Genomic DNA, 21,460 nt, shown 5'->3' on the forward strand with positions numbered 1-21,460 from the left:
CAAAATCATGTCAAAATATGGTATTTTCCAATAAACCTCACGACCACGACAAAGGCAGATGCCAAAATCTAGTCAGCTGAATCACAGCCAAGTCTATGTCACAACCATAAAGCAGACTTTTCTGTCTCATCTGGCTCACCAACAGTAGATAAATCAATGAAATATAGACAGTACCACAAAGTATTTTTGCATCTCTTTCTCTCTGTTCAGGTGTAGACCAAAGTTCCCACTCAATAAGCCTCAGAACATCACCAGGGACACCAATTCAAACATCCCAAGGAAGCGTTCCCTTACCTTGAACAGCCGCAGGATGTTGGCCACCATGATGGACACCGAGCTGGCCGACGCCCCGATGACGCCCACCACTTTATCCGGCTTGGCGAAGATGGGCGGTTCTCCGTTAGCACATCGGACGTCAGAACCATCCCTCTCGATGAGCGCCTGGACGAAGGTGAGCGACTGCTCCAGGGCGTAAGTGTCCCGCGAACAGGTGTCCAGGATGCGCGCCCCGAGAGTCACATTGGGCAATATGTCCGGGTCTTTGTTGATGAGGTCGATGGCGAAAAGCATGGCCTCCAGACGGTGGATACCCTTCTCCTTCTTTAGTTCGCCACAGGGGACGCCTCTATCGCCACGGGAGTGAACGGGGAACAATCCGCCCAGGATGATGTCCCCGTCCAGCCGGATGGAGTGGGCAAACTCTTGCTGGGGAAGCTGGGAGTCCGCCAACACACCGGGCTTCTGGGAGGTGGTGGAGCAAAGCAACCAGCAGCTTTTAAGTATCACCAGAGAGAAGACGCTCGGGACACTCGGGGGCTTCAAACCCTTCGCCATTTTCCAGTGATTCAAGATTCAGGAAGAGGAAGTAGTGGTGGTATGATTGCCGAATCAACAGGAAGGTGGCTGTGGTGCAGGTGGTGTTGCGAGGGCGAGCCTGACCATGGAGTCCCCCGTCACCCAGGGCAGGGTCAACCACGGCGGGCGGTCCCTCCTAAGAACACTGGCCCCGGGGGTTTCCTGCGGTAACGGTTCCTGAGTTTGACATAGCTGTCTGCATAGGAGGAGGCGGAGGATCGAGGTCGCAGCAGCTCCAGTTTCACATTCTTCCTGAAAGCTGTTGGAGGTTCAGACAGAGAAGGAAACAATCAATTAGAGATCAATTAACCAGATAGATCTGAGCTCAGGCGGCGAGCAGCGTCGGCTATATTCATGATTAAGTCGATTCATTTTACTCATATACTGTTTAAAAATACAAATACAATCATAAAGGAGATTTGTAAAATGGGACATCCGATAAGCTTTTCAAACCTTGAGAACATATGACCAGACACTACACAAAAATCAATTAACATTGTCGAGACGAAAGTCAATATGTAATAATATCTGTGAAAAACGGACTGAGAAATAATGTGTTTTCGTTTAGAGTATTATTATTATTATTAGTATAGTATTGTTCAATACCAAGAGAGGGTATTCGTTTTATTTTGGACCAAGGCTACCTTTCATAAGTGAGCTGTATTGAAAAAATATGAATGCTGCTTCCGGTAACACGGCAACATAAGGGGCGTAGTTTGTGATGGCCGGTCTCTTGTTCTCAAAGCCACGGAGGGAGAACCAGGCGACTGTGTGTGTGTGTGTGTGTGTGTGTGTGTGTGTGTGTGTGTGTGTGTGTGTGTGTGTGTGTGTGTGTGTGTGTGTGTGTGTGTGTGTGTGTGTGTGTGTGTGTGTGTGTGTGTGTGTGTGTGTGTGTGTGTGTGTGTGTGTGTGTGTGTGTGTGTGTGTGTGTGTGTGTGTGTGTGTGTGTGTGTGTGTGTGTGTGTGTGTGTGTGTGTGTGTGTGTGTGTGTGTGGTGTGTGTGTGTGTGTGTGTGTGTGTGTGTGTGTGTGTGTGTGTGTGTGTGTGTGTGTGTGTGTGCGCGTGTGTGGCTCCGGAGACGCCGTTGGTATGTTTCTCCGGTGTTGATGTACTTGATCTGTTGCCTCACTTTGCGAGAGTGCTGTTGATCTGCTTGTTACGCAGCGCGGTCTGCCTGTGCTCCGTTTGTTTGCTGTGTCGTTTAGACAGCGCAGGTGTTCAGAAGAGGTTTTCTCTGGTGCTTGTCTCCAAGTGGAGATAAACACTCTTATTTATTCATTTAAGTTAATGATGTGGTTTTAAAATAACAAGTTATCCTTTTAATTAAAATATGGTTTGTGTTATTATTGAGAATGCAGTGAGGCCTGCACAATGTTTGTAATTTGTGTAGCATGTGAGCTAACGTGTTTGTACGTTGTGTTTTGAAGGTTTTCAACCTGATGAATTATTGGAGCTGTCTTAAATAAATAAAGACAAAAAGAACAAAATTCGAGTTGTCCAAGAGTCCTCTGTTGCCCTCAAGCCTCTCAAGTCAGGCTAAATCACTGATACAGGCCAAAACACGACGCTGAAGTTGGCTTCCGATTCAGAGCATCCGATTCGGCAGTTAAGGGGAAAGTTAAGGGACATTTAATTTACAGCGCTTAGCGAACAATCCTCCGTGTTTGAACCTCTTAAATCGCTGCATAGCCGATTTATTTGGACTGGATTATCCCAGAGAGTCTAAAGATTCTTTATAACCCAGTTTGAGATTTGTGAAACCTTTATTCTATTTGTGAAAATACAAACAAGGGAGATTTCAGTGCTTTTTCTTTACATGTAGACCACATTAGACCAGGTCCTGATCTGAAACCACTTTACCTACACTCATCAAATCGGGTAAGTATGGACAGCTAATTAAGGAAGAATAAATTATTTACTTCTCAAATGTATTATTGTTTTTTGCAAATAAAAATTCAACAGATAAGTAGGTATACTGATATAAACTTAATTTATTTACAGTTGCAGGCAAAACAATTCAACAGGAAATTAAATATAGTCTATAACTAGCATTGTTCAAGTTTACTTTAAGCAACAAGCTTTGCCTAATTACAGTATGTCATCTTGAGTACTAGGATTGCTTGGAATGTGAAAAACATTACAAGATTAGAAAATAACACTTTGGTAAAAAATAATTGCTATTTAGCTTTAGGACAAAGCAGCAGAAGCTGTTCAAAGTGGATGAAAGACTGAAGCTTAGCCTTTTTCTTTATCTCATGAACCTGAATTCCTTTAACATCTTTCATTTTGTTGTTTGCTATGAAACAGTATTTAAGATACGAACACTTTGTAGATAAAGAATGATCACCTAGATGAGGAGCATACACTTATTTTTATTTATTCATTCATTTGTTTAACAGGGACAGTGCACATGAATTAACATTCCTGTCAATGTGCCAGAGTTAGCCAAGAGGCTATTTTTCATCTGTTGTCCCTGGACAGATTTTATAAGTGAACCTAAAACAAATCTCATTTAAACAAGTAAATACAATCAAATTAAAACATGCAACATACATTACTGGAATACTTAAATAAATAAAAAGACAGAACAATAAAACAAAACAAAAGAACATGTTGTGACGACCCCTCCCCCTTCTGCCTGTCTGTGCTCCCTGCCTTGCTGTCCTCTGGCAGGTACTGGGAGTGTCGTCCTGTTTGTGCCCGCCCATCTAGAGGCGGAGCCTCAAGAAGGCATAAAGGCTTGCCCAGCTGGGAGGTTCACTTTCTGATCCTGATCCTGGCCTGCTGCAGCATCCTCAGCCTTCCACCTGTGTTTGTATTTTCACAAATAGAATAAAGGTTTCACAAATCTCAAACTGTGTTATAAAGAATCTTTAGACTCTCTGGGATAATCCAGTCCAAATAAATCGGCTATGCAGCGATTTAAGAGGTTCAATGACGGAGGATTGTTCGCTCAGCGCTGTAAATTAAATGTCCCTTAACTTTCCCCTTTACTGCCGAATCGGATGCTCTGAATCGGAAGCCAACTTCAGCGTCGTGGCCAAAACCCTGAAGGACTTGACAAACATATCTTACTAACACGTCTAGATTTGGAGAGAGTTCATGTAGGCCTATAACATTTATGAGCTAAAAAGACACGTTACTCTCCCAGATATAGTACAACAATCATTGAATGCATGTAACGTATCACATGTTTACTGTAAGGTTATTTTCACTTGCAAAAGACTCGCCTTTTCAATGCTTGTGCACTTTAACTAACTGCAAACCACATACTTTGAAACAAACCCAGTTGTTGTGTTCTGCCTCTTGGGATTGAACAAGCCATTCAGATGGTAAATGCAGCCTCATTACAAGATTCCCATCCCAAAATCTGAGTGTTCTCCACCCACAGCTTGAGATGTAGCTTTGAAATGGATCTCACAAGACAGTCATAGCAGACTGGGCTTTTTCAGAATGATGGATACTGTTAGAAATTAAAATCAATGTTTTGATGGCATAATGTACCTTAAATGTACCTTCAGTTTAAATGCTGTTTTATACAATATGAGGAGAAGAGGCGTGTTTAACTATATATTGAATGTACAATGCCTGAATCCTCCGTTTAACGTAACAACGGACATTAAGATGTGGAGGGCCGGCCCGCAGGGAGGAGCCTGCAGAAGCTATATAACAGCAGCACCTGAGCGGTTCGGCCTCTTTTCCCTCTGCTAGCGAGAGCCAGAGGCAGCTGCTTTTCTGTCGGACAATATCCTGTTTGTGACTTTACCGCGCTTTTTACTAATTAAAGTACCAATTTGAAAACATCTCAGAGACTCCATTTAATCTCCTTTTTAAGCTTCTCTTTCCTGGATGCGAGAATAACCATCACAGTTAACAATACATTGCTAAAACAGAGCATTTCAGACAAACAAAATGAAAAAAACAATGTGATTTTTAACATTAAAGCATATAAACACCTTCTAAATCACCCAAGATTGATTTGACAATAAACATGATGTGTCCTCTTTAAGATATTCGTTTTTTTTCTACCAAACTTTGGCTACTTTTTTTGGAGGTATTCTTACTAAGTCACATGTTGTACATTGTTTGTTTCAACTGCCCCCAAACACATGTTACGCCACAGTTTGGTTTACCTGTCTGCAACTACTAGCTCCATGTTTAAGTCCTCCACACACACGGGCTGCTTCGCACTTCTCGTGAGGGACGCAAGGATTGCATTTAACCGAAGTGGGATGCAGCCACGGTGATTAAAATGGCCTCTTGTACTCTACAAACAGGAAGTGGAACAACCCAACTGTCTGCGATGAGGAGGGGTCCACCACCTGGAGTTAATCTGATTGTTTTGCACCCCAAATGTTGATCATTGGTGACAGGTGTAAATGCTTTTGGTGTTTTAATGTTAGTTTGTTAGTTTTTTTTTGACCCATGTTTAAATGATCTGCCGTAAAACAAGACATTATCGACGTAGAATATTTGAAAGTATTACATTAAAAGTGTTGTTAAGGGCCCATTTCTCACACTCAGCTCATTGGTTTTCACTTAAATGGATAACATTGACATAATAAATAGTGAATTTCATGACATATTAATTGATATTACATGGAGATGTTCTCTCGCTTATAATAATGTAATTTAGTGTTCTTCGTCATGTTTTGAGTGATTAGCCAGCTTGGTCCAACACTTGGGTCCAGATTAAAATATCTCAACAACATTTCAATAAATCACCACGATATTTGGACCACAGATGCAAGACTCCCCGAGGATGAGTCTGACTTTGGTGATTCCCTGACTTTTCCTCTAGCGCCACCAGCAGGTCAAAGTTCCCCTTATCCTGTGAAGTATTTCAATATGTTCTTCATGGATAGTCACCGCATTGAGTTCAGACGTTCATGGTTCCCAGAGGATTCTCACACCGGTGAGTGTGAATTTTTTTTCCTAGCGCCACCATCTGGTCAGATTTGCTCAATTTGTTTAAGAACAAATATCTGTACAACTCTTACCTGTAGTTTGGGCTTATTGCTAAACAGCTGGATGCCAACAGTCTTAACGAACATGGTGAACATCATAGCTGCTAAACATCAGCTATATCAATATGAGCATATTAGCTTTTAGCTCCAAGCCTCACTGTGCCTAAATACTGCAGTCTCACATGGTTGTTATTTAGTTGTTCATTTGATTTCTATCAACGTGGGCATCACTTGAGCACATTTTAGTTTAGCAGCAAAACGTAATGAAGTACATGACGTGATATTTACACATCTGGACGTCATCTGTTGCATTGTATTGTATTAATTGGACAGCTGTGTGTTTCCCATTTTTACAACAAGTCAACTTTTCTTAACACCGAGTCTCAAAACCTTGTAATCGATGAGTATAATTTTAAGATATATAAAATGTTTTTTGTTGCATTTTTTAACCTTCATTGGAGAAAATGACAGTTACGCACAGTATTGAATTTGGAACCACTTTGCAGCAAGTAGTATTCTTAACCTGGAAGTGAAATAATGTACTTGACAAGAGTAAAACCAGCTTTGGAGTGATGTTATCATCCACCCATCACTAATAGGTTACAGGCTACAAGGTTATGAAACAGCATTGGTGTTGGAAACGTTTTCAAAGTCTGATGTTTGGTTGAGCCCTCCGTCTCCCTGACCTCTGTTTCTAAATGGATCCAAAACAAACATCAACAGATCTGTGTTTGAAGGATGACATGTTGGACTTTCACATGATGAAGGTGTCCACGTACTTTTGGCCACATAGTGAATTTAAATAGATTGTAACATTATGAGTTTCTTTCTTCTGATCGTTTGTATTCTCATGTCTCTTTCTGGTATCTTAAATCTCTCTCACACACACACACACACACAAACACACACACACACACACACACACACATACACACACACACACACACACACACACACACACACACACACACACACACAGGAGGAATAAGTACTAAGAGGCTTTACTCAAGTAAAAGTAGAAATACTATATTTGAAAATATTCAATTTCAAGTCAAATTCCTGTATTCAAATGTAGACTCACCGAAGTATTATTATATGAATAATGTACCTAAAGTATCATAGTATAAGTACTCAGTGAGCAGAATGGCTCTTTTTACAGTTTGATCATACAATGGAATATTACACTATCCTGTTGTTGTCACTAACAAATATATGCATTTATAATACTTATAAGTATGGAACACACACACAAACAGGTGGAAGAAGTACTACGATCCTTTACTTAAGTAAAAGTAGAAATGCCTTAGCCTAAAATATTCCAGTACAAGTACATTTCATGTATTTGAAACGTTACTTACAGTAAGTAGAAGTACAGCAGTATTATCATCTGAATATTGTATTTCATTATGAAGTCAAAGTAAGCAGAATGTACATTTTCATATTTTTGATTATTATGGAATATTAAACTATCCTGAGTATTTCCATCCAGGTTTTACTTTCTTAATGTGGAACCAAAATATGGTACTTGAGTAAATGTACTATAGTCCACCATTCCACCACTCTGCGCACACGCACGCACGCACACACACACACACACACACACACACACACACACACACACACACACACACACACACACACACACACACACACACACACACACACACACCCCAGAGGAGTTGCAATTTGTGGCTCTCGCAAACACACCCCATTTTCGAGCCATTTTCACACACGAAAGACATACGCACACACACACGCCTGCGCACACACACACACCTGCGCGCACACGGACACAGATCCACCCTCATAAGTGCGCACTAACAGCTGATATCAGAAATAATGAATCTGATGTGAAACTTGATGAAAGACACACCAACACCCAGCAGGCTGAGAGCCTCCGTATTGACTGATGGGTGCTGATGGATATATTATTGATTGATTGATTGATTGATTGATTGATTGATTGATTGATTACACTGGTGTATTTATAAAACCATAATCTGAAAGATGCCAAAGTGAGAGATCTTATTTCCCACATGATCCAATCCCAAGAGACCAAGAATAAACACATACATACTATTTAAATAACGTGCAGTCAGTTTTCATTAGTCATTAATACATAAATGGTGATGTGTTCAGGTACCTCTTCTCTCCAGGAGCAGGTGTTTCTTCTCGGTGTCACAGGTCAGAAAGATATGTTCTGTCTCCAGCTGTGTGTCATATCACACATCCTCTAAATTCCTCCGCATCCATCAACCAGAAGGAAAAAAAACATGAATATATTTAATCCACTTTTTCTGTTCACTCAGTTGTGGATCACAGTTGCTTTCGGATCCTAATCCTGGCAGAGGCGGTACATTCCTTTAAAACAGCAGGTTTTGTTGCCGCTCCTCCGCATCACCTGCAGGCGTCGGTTCGATTCCAGCCGGGGATGACGCTCCGGAGCCCGGGTTACTCTCCTCACTCTGGTCGCAATCAGATCAGCGTTGTCCCCACCGTGAAGGAATCCTTACACGAGTGCGTACAGTAGAGCGAAGTAACGCAGGCGCATCTCTTCTTTTTTTACCGCTTCTCGCAGTTCTCCAAAGTGCGCGTTGCGGTGCGGCGCGGTGGTCCTGCGTCACAGGAATCACGGGAGGCTCATCACACCCGCTGAGTCCAAACTGAGGGGGGGTCTGAGGGTGTCATCAAGTTCCCCGGTCACAGGTCTGAGTATTGGGGGGCAGAGTGATGCTCATCCTGACGGAGTGGAAAACGCGTCCGAGGAAGAAGCGCGCGTTTGCAAATCGTGCAGTTACAGATGAAGTTAATAAGCTTCATCACACAGACTGTCAGAGGTGGAGGCAGAGATGGAGGAAGGACGCCCCCTCGCGGAGAAACACAGCTACTACACACAGCTATCACACACACACACACACACACACACACACACACACACGCACACACAATGCTCATGCTCGTGTGTTTTTCTGGGCTCATGTTTTCTTTACATCCAATCAACGTGACATAGACTACAGATTAATCAAGATAATTAGCCTTTGTGTCTAACCCTGGAGATGAGAAACTCCTGAGCTCTGTAAGAGCCTTGATAACCTATAGTATCCATAATAAAATGAATATAATGAAGCTATATAAGAGACCGAGATCTACGGCCCCAGAGATCACCTCCGTTACAGCGTGGTCATGGTTTGACTCCAATATAATTGACTCTGCATTTTTCATCGCACTCTAGAAGCTATGAGTAATAAATACTCCAAAATGATTAAATATCACTATTTCAGAGCAAAATAGTAATTACTCTGGAAAAAATACTCACCAATATTTCCTGTGTATCCATCTGTTTGCGTCTCACAAAAAGTATTTGATTTCACTGTACAATATGTAATGTTGCATTCTGTTCTATCTTATTCTATTTACATAAAGACTCCTGCGTTTTCTTTGTCACCTATACAATTCTCTGCATCACTCTGATTCGTCTTGCACTATTTCTATTGTTTTTTTAATTTGTTGTATGTCTTATATATCTCTTTGTTTCACACTGTTGGAGGAGCCGGGACTCTTCATTGCCATAACTACACTGTAGCTAGGGTGCACATGACAATAAAGCCTTTCGATCTTTGAATCTTATGTTAATAATGTGTACTGTCTCTTCTTAACATGCATGTGTTTATTCACTTGCAGTTACTCTTTTGTTCTTGGAGCAGACTCTGGACAGAAGTCTCAAACACCCCGAGCCAGATTGAGTCATTGATAAACTGGAGTTGAGACTGATTGCAAGCAGAGTGGAGGCTATCAGGCTTGGGGTTACTCTTCCACTTTCCATCACAACAAATAAGGAAGACATTTCATTTCAAAACTAAGTTCAGACGAGACAAAGTAGAACAGAACTTCCCAATACACGACATACACGAATCCAACAGTAATAATCATCATTTGGGGTTTAGGACTCATTCCTGCAACATTTACTCTGCAGATAAGTTAGGTGCTAATATTTAAGAGAGGAACGACGATCTAACATTTCTACCCCTGCTCTCGTAATAATGGAGAGAGAGATCATGCATTTTGGCCACCCTCAAATCACCTACTGGCTATATAAACTGTAATATTAATACCAGGTATTGTTTGCACCGATTCAACGTTTCAAGCTGTAGTCAACATGATAACATAGAAGGTCTCTTTTCTGGCCAGGAAAAATATTTTATTCAGTATTCACCACCCCCATCATGCAAGTGAGTGTTTTACCTGAAAGGCACCTTGTTATTTCTGGTTTGACAAGTGGTACATTTAATACTTTAGGTATATTACTTTACTGATTCAAACATGACCACCTCACGTCCATCAAAGCTGGCTAGAGTTTTTAAGCATGGAAAAGATAACTTTTACTTCCTGAACCAAAGGTGCCAGAAGTCTCTACAATATTAAATTGTTGTCTTGGTTACAGGTTGGAAAATAAAGCACCAGGTTTCATGTCGCCGTACAGATTCTCCCTCAGAAAGACCAGCGTCTTCCTCCAGGCGTCTTCCTGAGCGCGAGAATGTGCCACCAGCTCTCCGCCCCACAGAGCCATCACTGCAAAGACAACAAGCCAAACTATAGCAGTCAAAACTCAAAGTCCGGACTTGTTAGCTTAACTTTGAGAGAAACATCTTCCAGGTCTGAAGGGAACATACTCGTAAAAGGTGGAATAGTGACAGATTTGAAGGTGCTGGCTCTGACAAACGGTGTAAAAAATGGAGGTTGGATCAGGTGACCGGCATTCTTATAGGACAGGACAGTCAGTTCCCCCAAACTCCATGTTTGGCATTGTTGTCCCCCTTCAAAACAACCACAGAAGAGCCAGTCGTGTACAGACAGAGAATTTGCTTGTACTGAAGGGGCAAACGGCTACAAATGAAATCAATATCCTAGAGCTCTGTAGTCACCTGTAAATACTGTTAAAAAGTCCACAAAAAAAAGTTTCACACTTTTAAAATAATGAAACTGAAATAATCACTTTCTGACCTTTCAAGCTTGTGTTCAGGTTTGCCTTCTTGACAGTTGGTTTGATCTCCTCTTGGTTTTGAAGTCGTCTAAGCGCCTGCAAACACTGTTATGACCTTAGTCAAACTTTCCAAGAACAAGTTGTTTTCTTAGAGTAAACTATCAGAAGTCCAGCTTAATATGTTGTGGAACTTTAATCTCCTCCCACAGCAACCTCACTCAGTCAAATGTGGAGGGGATGTACCATTTGTTAAGAATGGGATGAGTTTTAATTTAATCAAAATATGGAAGGACCAAGTATCAATTGTAATCTTTGTTGGGGGGGGGACCCAAGCCAGAATGACTAGGTGGTAGGCTGGAGTTTAGCCGAGTGCTAGCAGGCAGGAGGCTACCAGGCTTTGAGTTACAATCTGGAGTGTTAAAGAGTCCTTTATCCACCCAGGTAATGAAGTGATTAACCAGGGCTCAGCGTTAGCTTCCTGCCCTGGGAGCTACTTCAGTCTTTCAAACAACAAACAAGGGAATAGGAGGGATCAAAAAGTTCCTCTTGAAACCAATCCTTGCTGGGTCGATGAGTTGTTCTGATTCTTCTATCACTTGAAGCAGGAGCTTTTAACAGAAAATGCCTTATTGCAGCTAGTTCCAGACAATACAAAAGGTTCTCAGGACTCATTACATAGATACGGTTAGGTGCTGATATTTCAGAGAGGATCAATTATTCAGGTAAACATCAAAATAACAAAACAAGATTCCAAACTGTTTATATGGTGCTTTTTCTTTCTCTCCTTGTAAGGCATTTTATTATCTCTTGTTTGATGAGTGCAATATACATTTAAAACTTTAACCAAATTACTTTTGTACTAATTCAACCTTGAATATTTCATGTCCATCACATTTGCAGCCAAAGTGATTATGATTATGCATGGTAAAGATAACTTTTACTTCCTGAACCAAAGGTGCCAGAAGTCTCTACAATATTAAATTGTTGTCTTGGTTACAGGTTGGAAAATAAAGCACCAGGTTTCATGTCGCCGTACAGATTCTCCCTCAGAAAGACCAGCGTCTTCCTCCAGGCGTCTTCCTGAGTGCGAGAATGTGCCACCAGCTCTCCGCCCCACAGAGCCATCACTGCAAAGACAACAAGCCAAATTATAGCAGTCAAAACTCAAAGTCCGGACTTGTTAGCTTAACTTTGAGAGAAACATCCTCCTGGTCTGAAGGGAACATACTCGTAAAAGGTGGAATAGTGACAGATTTGAAGGTGCTGGCTCGGGTAAATGGCGTGAACGGAGGTTGGATCAGGTGACCGGCATTCTTATAGGACAGGACAGTCAGCAGGTGGCTGTTCCCCGCTCGCTCCATCATCTCTCTCATCTGCAAAACAGGAAGTAAAACACATGGTTTTATATTTCTCAGATCATCTTCATTCTTTGGATATGTTTTGTAAATATGTATATCTTATACTCTTCTGTCTGAACTGTAACTCCCTGGCAACACTGCCTCAGGCTACCACGATGATCTGCTAGGTTTTAAGACCTACAAATGTCACGATAGTGGCATTTTAAACAATACAATACAAAGGAGCTTTATTGCCATGACCACATTGTAAACATAGTATTGCCAAAGCATTCCGCACAAGGCGTTATAACAGAACAAAGACAAAAAGAAACACTAAACATAAATGTCAACAATACATGAGGCTCAACAGCATAACACAAAACATACTGTATATGCCAACAACGTGCAAAAAACACTGTTTCTAACACCTTAAAGTCCAAACCTGTTTAAAACATGGGAAACATGTTCGAAATGTTGATCCTTACTTCATTTGAATAGAAGTTAAACCATTACTAACGCAACTTCGTTAATGCTCCCATGTTCTGTAAACCTTGGCCGGCTCCCTAGTTTGTGAAATCAGGAAGTGATGGCGCTGTTACGTTGTGGACAGAAAGCCTCAAATGGAGAAAGTTTTGCTATCAGTTCAGCTTCAAAGCCATTGTTCTCTCCACAGAACGTAAGTTATATTTACTGTCGACCTCAACCCAGACCTCCAGGCCAAGCTTTCTATTCACACCAAATGTAATCTTGTAAATTCGCTCACGTCCATTGCAGACTCGTAGGTGGGCCAGTTCTGATCGTCCTCACCGACGACGAGCAGCAGAGGACACTGCAGTCGTCCCACCTGCTCAGAGACAAACAGCAGCAGGTTGTATCATCGCCTGCTCAGCATTTATCTTTGGATGTTTGAGACTTTACTCAGAGCTACACATTTATCGGAGAACAAAATAATATAAATTAATTTCCTAGCTGTGAAGTTTAAAACAACTGTGATAATACATAATGCAAACTCTTAACTACAAGAAACTGACAGAAAAGTGTTAGAGAATAGCAAACTAACAACTTTCATAGTTAATTTTGTTCTATCTTAAAAGAAAAAAAACGGTTTAAAAAAAGGGCTTTTGAGACAAAAAAAACAAGCAAAAAAGACCTAAAAGAAAAAAGTGTCTAATGGCGCGTTTCCACTGCAGGCCCGCTCGGCCTCGCTCGGCCTCGCTCGGCCTCGCTCGGCCTCGCTCGGTTTGGTTAGGCCGTATTAGGCCCGGCTCACTTTAATGCTGCGCTTCCATTACAGTTTAGGAACTGGGGTAGTTACTATAGTAACGCAGTGTAGGCGGAGCCGTGACGTCATTTTCAATGAGCGCCCCAAAAAACAACACAGCCGTTAGCTCTTAGCACTCAGAGCTCACAGCTCTTCATATCTGTTCAGAAACTAGACAAAAGTTAAACAAGTACAAACCACAGACTGCCTGTGTCATGGCGAATACAGTCGCTGGTTTATTTATGTCTGTATAGGCCGTTGTTGTGAGTGTGGACGGTCGGAGCATATATAACGTTAGCTTAGCCAAGCTCCATTTAGAAAACACACATTTTAAAAGGGTGTCTCTCCTGCCGTGTGTCTGCAGACTTGTCAAAGCATGAATTCATGGTTTTTACTAACCGGTATCAGTATGTTGTTACTTCGGCATCATTTTGAAACGTGTATTACAATTAAATCACGGTCAAATATGTTCATCTTGTTGTAGTTGTAGTCCCCTTGCCAGCGATTCTCTCTCTAGTTTAGCATACTCAGCCCGACTCAGCCCGACTCAGCCTGGTTGTTCCTGGCCCTAGAACCACGATTTAGTCGGGCCAGAAAAAAGGTGAAAAAATAGCCCCGGGCCAAAACTAGGCCAAGTGGAAACGCAACCAAAAACGGGCCCCGCACGGCTCGGCACGCTTAAAGCGAGCTACCCGCTGCAGTGGAAACGCGCCATAAGGCAGTAGGGCCTGGCTCGTTTCATCGTGGCATCTGCAGGCAGTGGCAAGTCCTTCCGGCATATGCCACAGAGGCCACTACTCTGTGGTAGCTGTGGCAAGTACTTCCGGCATATGCCACAGAGGCCGCTACTCTGTGGTAGCTGTGGCAAGTACTTCCGGCATATGCCACAGAGGCCGCTACTCTGTGGTAGCTGTGGCAAGTACTTCCGGCATATGCCACAGAGGCCGCTACTCTGTGGTAGCTGTGGCAAGTACTTCCGACATATGCCACAATTTGCCGAGGCATCTGCCGCTGCTCAACGGGAGTTGCCACAAGATGCCAGAGTAAGAGAACGTTTACGGTAGCCGCCACTCGCCTTCCGTGGCAAATGCTGCTATTTAAACCCGTATTTATCGTGTAAAATGTCGCTGTTTAGGCATGACTTTATCGAACTGATCTGTACACAGGACTGATGATCTGTGCACAGGGTTGGGTTGTAACTGAATACATGTAACGGCGTTACGTAATCAGAATACAAAAACCAAGTAGCCTAACTGTATTCAGCTCGCGTTACATTTGAAAAACAACTAATCCGAATACAGTTACTTTCGTAAACCTGAAGTGAATACATTTTGGAATACTTATTGGAATTATTGGTGGAAAAGTTTCCTCACAAAATGTATCCTAATATTCATTACCGGCAGAACTGTGTGCACAGCGCAGCAGCATGTCTGTGAGGCCCCGCCCCCGCACGCAGATGAGAGAGAGATCTCTTTTTAAATATATTGAAAGTTAGAAACGGAGATGGTTCGATAAAACGTGCAAGATAACGTTTATGTAGCATTTCTTTATTGTCGAAATGATTTCATTACTGGATCAAATCAAATTGAATGGCCTGCTGCTGCTGAAGGCATGGGGCAAATATAAGTCCTTTGCCTAATTTATAAAGTAAACCTTAGCATCTCACTAGCAGTGGCAACTGCAATCAGTTACAGCTGCCCTAAGTCTGTAGCCAAGTCTAATAACACCAGTGTACACGTTGCTGTGTCCATACAGATATTTATTTGTTAATTATTTGTCTTTACTAGTCATACACCTGGTTTATCGGAGCAAGCAGTGGAAACTCCCCTCAAGAAGCGAAAATTGCCAAGGGCGTTGCATCCCTCACTCGCCAATATTTCATCATAAATATAGCACGTTGGTTTATTTTAGCAAACCATGCTCCAAGTAAAATTGAATAGAAATTATAATGTTTTAAAAAATAGAGATCGGACCATCAGTCCTGTGTACAGATCATCAGTCCTGTGTACAGATCAGTTCGATAAAGTCATGCCAAAACAGCGACATTTTATACGATAAATACGGGTTTAAATGGCAGCATTTGCCACGGAAGGCGAGTGGCAGCTACCGTAAACGTTCTCTTACTCTGGCATCTTGTGGCAACTCCCGTTGAGCAACGGCAGATGCCTCGGCAAGTTGTGGCATCTGTGGCATATGCCGGAAGGACTTGCCACTGCCTGCAGATGCCACAAAATGCGCTTGCTGTCTCTCCCATAAGGGGTCTGCTGGTACTGACGTCCACTTTGAGTGAGGGGTCTGTGGGGATGGGCAGCATCAGATCTCTGCAGATCAGTTGGTTATCCTCGTCAAAGCGAGTCTTCTCAACGTTTCTGATTTGAAAGAAAAGAAAAAAACGTTGTCTGAGGCTGGCTCCAAAGAAAGACCATCACACGTTTAAGACCCACCTCTTTTGCCTCGCTTTCGAGTCAGTCTGAGCTGTACCTATTTTTACTCTTTATTGTCTGTCCATAGCCTTTATGTGTGCCTGGTATCTATTCTTATGTGTGCCAATTATCTATTCTTGTAATATTATATTTTGTTATAATGTTATGTTCGTTGTGAAGCACTTTGGCAAACCCTCTGTTTTTAAAATGTGCTATAGAAATAAAGTGGATTGGATAGGGTCATGAAAATGTAACGTACAGAAAGTCATAGAGATAACTGAAAGCAGATTAACGTACTTGTTAAAGTAAGTCATTATTTGTTCCAGAGGTCCGTCAATCGGCTGCACATGACTCCCATTGATACACACTGCACAGCTGAGCTGGGAGAACACAAACACAAACACTTACTTTGTACGTCCATTACTAATTACTGGGGGTGTAAACCTTTCGGTATCTCACCATTCAATTGTATTGTGCCAATTGGTAAGTTACATATAAAAATAGGGGAAAATTGAGTTTATGTTTGAAAAACACCATATAAACCCTTAAAGCTGCATCCAATATAATGAAAGTAACCGAGCTGCTCTTACCTTGAGACCTTTGGAGTAAACAGCCATTCTGAGGGTGACACCGGCGCCGAAGGAAAGACCCAACATGGCGATCCTGCTGCCGAGGATCTGAGGATGCTGCTCCAGGACTCTATAGGCCGTCTGCAGCAGGAAACGTGTCGATGTGATCAATAAAACCCCCACAAATGTTCCTACTTTTATCCACAAAAATGTATAGAGTCAAAATGACGGGATTCGCAGAAGGTTTCGGATATTTATTTTCAGAAGATATTAAAGTTCATCTCCACTCTAGCTCTTAACATTCCATCCGATACCCACCCATTATAAAGTAGGTCTATAAAAAAAACCTATTTAGTTTACTAAAGTACAGAGTCTAGAAAAGCCTTTCAAATTCAGATGTCTGTGTTTTTGACCTCTGTTCCTTTGTGGAAAAAGCATGAAATCGGCGGGGCGAAAAAGAACATTATTCCCAATCAATCCGCATGTTTATCTGGTGGAAACCTTGACACAAGAACACTATGTTCTCTGTAAAGGTTAATGCATCTTCTCGTAACACAAACATAGAAAAACAAACACAAAGATAACAGACTAAGATGCGCAAACACTTTTAACCCACATAACAAAGCTCATCAGGTTTACCTCAAAGTAATCATTATCCACCATTCTCCCAGTTTCCTTAGGTGTGAGGTAGTCGAGGGCCATCGAGGCGATGCCGTGGGAGGCCAGCAGCGCTGCCCGGTACTCCACCAGCTTCCCTCCCCACCCCCAAAGGTCCAAGAGTCCGGGGAAAGGACCAGGTCCTTCAAACGAGTCAAGACACCAAAAAAATTAACAGCTCCATAATTATACATTGTTATATCGATATTTTAGACAACTATACCATATTTGCTGATATCATAAAGTATTCAAGATCAATAATTGATTAAATTGAGCGCCCTGCAATCCATTATATTGCGTTTTCCCGATGTTCTCTGGGATTCAATTTGACAAAAAAGTATTTCACTTTTCACTTACTTATTTAAAACGTCACAAATAACTAATGTTGAATTTGGTTCATTTTCATTGTTAAGAGGACACCTCCCTTCAGAATCTCCCCAGGTCCTACCTGAGGGCAGGAAGAGGGTCGCAGTGAGTCTGCCCTCTGTTATCGGGACTCTACGGACGCCGGGAGCCATGTACCATCGCTCTACCACCACACTGGCCAGCAGCACCTGATCCAAGAAGCCCTCCTTCTGGTGACCCTGGTACACCGAGATTGTTACCCCCATGGGAGTCTGGACGTTCATCTTCCTCAACCTTGAAGAATGAGGGGAACGAGGTAACTCTAATGGTACGTTCACACCGGACGCACCAGATTAAAGCGATGCGAATATAATCGCTTGAGTTTCCCCGAGACTTGAAGTTGTGTTTACTAGCGTCATTCAAACAAGTTGGCAGACGAAAACACTTTTATAATATGTGTTTCGGAAATCGATCGATAAGACTAATCCAACATGTAGCTGCTCCGTCCACACTCACAACAATGTCATACAGACAGAAATAAAGCAGCGACTGTATTCACCATGACACAGACAGTCTGTGGTTTGTACATGTATAACTTTTCTCCAGTTTCTGAACAAATATGAGGAGCTGTGAGCTCTGTGTGCTAACAGTTAACGGCTGATGTTTTGGTTATCTGATTCAACGTCAGTAACGGCAGGCCGAGATCCTCACCGCTGATTGGCTAACGCGAGAATGTCCAACGTGAATTTGACGCTCGAGTTGACTAAATGTAACTCTCGCGAAGGCGCAAGTCTGGTCAATCTCGTCATTCGGTGTGAACGCACCATAAGGCTTAATTTAAATCCAGCCCCTACATCTTTTTATGGAAGTTAATTTACTTTAAATAATGATTATTTTTCATCCACGATATGCTGACACAAAACTATGGTTACGAAATGTTATGACGGCTGCTCTTTCTACCAGAGAGACAGAAGGAGGCTCGTTCAGCTGAGATCGGATTACAGGCGGAGCTCAGTTGGTCACAGAGTGCAGTGGTGTATGGGTAGTTTTGGAATCAGGCCTAATAATAATATTTGTTCCTGTACTGTCCTCTGAACAGCCCCATGGTTGTTGGCCTACCTGAGCCCAGTTTTGCTGCCAGGAACTGGTCTGAGGCTCCACAGCAGACCCATCGGTTCAACCCCAGAATATGTCCCTCCCAGACTGGGATCCTGTGAAACTGTGGGAGTGAAATGGATATAAAATATTGACTTTTTTCTATTTTCACATATAACTCCATCATTTAATAACAAAATATGTTTTGCTGCCATTCACAAACTTTAGTAATCGCTCTAAATTAATCTTCCTGAATTTTGATGGTCTTACCGTTCACAATACTGGTGGCATTGGCAGTGTAGTGAGCAAAAGCCTCCCAGCTGTGTCCGTCTTCACACTGGTGGAGGGCGTGGATGGTCAGCTGGAACCCAGGGAGGAGGTTCTGGACCAAGACGGTGAACTTCTCATCCACAAGCCCTCTGGACGGCTGGACCGACAGCTTCACGCAATGCTGTTTCATGTCCATCCTGATCTGAGCGGACAGAAGATACCAAGAGACGATACAATTACAAAAACACACCTTAAAAACACTACTATCCATCTAAAGTTAACCAGTGTTTCTCAAACTTTTTCATACCAAGGACTTAACCAATAAAAAAACACTCGCGGACCACCTAACTCCACAAATATCAAAAAACACATCGTTTTTCTAGAACAGATTACAAATCGCCTGAAAATGGTACAAACAAGTGGCAACATGTGTGATGAAGGTGTTGCGCTGGGCTATATCATGCAATCAAAAGTGAAACTTAACCTCGCTCCATTGTGGAGATATTCCCGCGAGAGTGCGGAAAACTGAAATGTATTTATTTATTTCAAATGTGAAATGTTACCAATATACTCACGGACCACTAGGGGGCATTCACGGACCACCAGTGATCCGCGGACCACACTTTGAGAAGCACTGAAACCCTAACCTCGGGTCCCAGGACGTAGCAGTTCAAGCAGAGGGCCCACAACCTCCCTTTCCCTGACCACATTAACCAGCTCTGACGGGGATTCCAAGGTGTCCACCTGGCCCAGAACCACCTCAATTGGATCCTTTCTTCGAAAAAGCAGCAGCGGTCTCTACTCAAAGTCCCTCATGGATGAATGAACTTCTGAAATTATCCCTAAGGAAGATTCCAGCCAACCTCCAGAGAAAGTCTACATATCCATTGACTTGTTATTTTAGTCATGATTAACAGTTCATGACCAGAGGTAAGAATATCAATTAGGATAGACCGGTAAGGAAAGGCAAGGCAATTTTATTTATATAGCACCTTTCAGTACGCGACAATTCAAAGTGATTTACAAAATAATAAACAAAAGACATTTAAGAATAGATACAGCATAAATACATTATTAGTCTGGTTTTGAAAATAGGAAGTGTTTCAGCGGACGTGCACGATTTGGCAGTTTGTTCCAGATTGTCGGGGCATAATAACTAAATGCTGCTTTTCCATGTTTAGTTCTTATTCTTGGAACAAAGAGCAGACCCGACCCAGAGGACCTGAGACTCCTGGATGGTTCATAGTGATGCAGGAGATCGTTTATATATCGCTAGAGAGAGCTTTGCCTTCTGACTTAACTCTGATTTGCAGATATTACAATAAAAAACAATGTCATACAGAAGCCTGTTGTCTTCTTAGTGTTATAATAAAATACAGTATTTACCTCTGAAATGCAGTGCAGTATGAGTGTAAAAGACACTGTGGATCAGTGAAATCCTTTAACTTAAGTATAGTATCCGAATGCTTCCTCTACCACAGTACTTAAGTTTAAAATACTCCATGTTCGGCATAGTGGTCCCCCTTTCAGAAGGGGCAAACGGCTACAAATAAAATCAAAATTCTAGAGCTCTGCAGTCACAACTAAAAAGTCCACAAAAAGTGTCATTTCACACTTTCTTAAAACTTAAATAAACACTAACTGACCTTTCAAGCTTGTGTTCAGGTGTGCCTTCTTGATAGTTGGTTTGATCTCCTCTTGGTTCTGAAGTCGTCTAAGCATCTGCAAACAAAGCAATTACCTAATCAAACTTTGCCAGAACAGGTTAATATTTTGTGGAACTTGAATCTCCTCCCACAGCAACATCACTCGATCAAAGGTGGAGGGAATGTACCATTTGTAAAGAATGGGATGAGGTCAATCATTATGATCCTTGTAATACACTAAACTTTCGCATACTGAATGAAGCATGTGGATTAACACAAGAAAATTATAGAATGGTGTGGTGATTTTACTACCACAGTACTTTGTTAGGGTGTTTTATGAAAATAAACCAGAGCCAGAAAGACAGAGGGGCAGGCTGGAGGTGAGAACGATTAATAGAGGCTGCCAGGTTATGTGTTAACATTTGAAATGTAAAAAAATACGTTATCTGCCCAGTTATGGAAATTATTAGACAGGGCTTAGCGTTAGCAAACAAGGGAGAAGAACGGATCAAACTGTTCCTGTACAAACATGAGTTGGTCGGATTCTCTGTCACAGTAAGCAGCGCAGGTTGGACACAAATGCAGGAGACAGGAACTGTTAACAGAAAATACCTTATTGCAAGCTAGTTCCAGACGAGACAAAATAGAACAGAAATTCAATTAATCTACATAAAAAACTGCAAATCCCTCTCTGTCTCTGTTTCCAACGGCGTCCACCAGGGCTCTGTACTCGGTCCACTTGTGTTCACCATCTACATCCACCATCTTGGACAGATTCTCCGTTACAACGACCTCCAGTTTCACTGTTATGCAGACGACACACATCCAGAAGGAGCTCAACGTAGAGCCACTGCTCCGTTGTGTCTGAAGGGGCCAATTGGATCCAGCCTCTGATTAGGCTGCTTCTGGGGGCCCTAAATTGAAGGTTTTTCTTGAGTTTTTTTGTAGTTTGGATGAAAATTGCATGGAATCTCCGCAGTACGGCCTGGGGGCAGTGCCGATTTTAATGCCTCACATGGTTGGACACCATGACCCTGTGGACGACAGGCTTAAG

General features: G+C 42.2%; 2 protein-coding genes across 3 annotated transcripts; both read right to left on the reverse strand.

Moving 5' to 3' along the window:
- Window positions 1-294: 294 nt before the first annotated feature.
- Window positions 295-8,605, reverse strand: LOC117562233 (metabotropic glutamate receptor 8-like; the record flags this gene model as incomplete). Its single annotated transcript, XM_034240086.1, has 2 exons — window positions 7,966-8,605; window positions 295-1,114 (listed from the first exon to the last, which is right to left on the reverse strand). A coding segment is annotated over exon 2 (540 nt), but the record flags the coding sequence as incomplete, so codon positions are not given.
- A 1,330-nt stretch (window positions 8,606-9,935) lies between these two features.
- Window positions 9,936-21,344, reverse strand: LOC117562237 (acyl-coenzyme A thioesterase 5-like). 2 transcript variants are annotated; one of them, XM_034240098.1, is made up of 11 exons: window positions 20,407-21,344; window positions 18,761-18,962; window positions 18,515-18,614; window positions 17,499-17,689; window positions 17,033-17,193; window positions 16,415-16,534; window positions 16,122-16,204; window positions 15,677-15,770; window positions 12,904-12,984; window positions 12,032-12,176; window positions 9,936-10,391 (listed from the first exon to the last, which is right to left on the reverse strand). In XM_034240098.1, exons 2-11 carry the CDS (start codon window positions 18,954-18,956, stop codon window positions 10,258-10,260), a joined length of 1,305 nt encoding a protein of 434 aa, XP_034095989.1. In that variant the 5' UTR covers window positions 18,957-18,962; window positions 20,407-21,344; the 3' UTR covers window positions 9,936-10,257. The 2 variants fall into 2 exon arrangements, with proteins under 2 accessions (XP_034095989.1, XP_034095988.1); XM_034240097.1 differs by lacking the exon at window positions 9,936-10,391 and adding an exon at window positions 11,577-11,930.
- Between the last annotated feature and the right edge of the window lie 116 nt (window positions 21,345-21,460).

This window comes from Gymnodraco acuticeps, unplaced genomic scaffold, assembly GCF_902827175.1.
Source record: "Gymnodraco acuticeps unplaced genomic scaffold, fGymAcu1.1, whole genome shotgun sequence".
NCBI classification, from domain to species: Eukaryota; Metazoa; Chordata; class Actinopteri; order Perciformes; family Bathydraconidae; genus Gymnodraco; species Gymnodraco acuticeps.

Bases quoted from the DNA above. Each gene is read 5' to 3' on its own strand.
- LOC117562237 (XM_034240098.1), bottom strand. From the start codon at position 18,956: ATGGACATGAAACAGCATTGCGTGAAGCTGTCGGTCCAGCCGTCCAGA. The intron at 16,535-17,032 runs GTAAACCTGATG...TTCCTGCTGCAG, and splicing joins TGGATAATGATTACTTTGAG to ACGGCCTATAGAGTCCTGGA. The intron at 16,205-16,414 runs GTAAGAGCAGCT...GTGTTCTCCCAG, and splicing joins TTTACTCCAAAGGTCTCAAG to CTCAGCTGTGCAGTGTGTAT.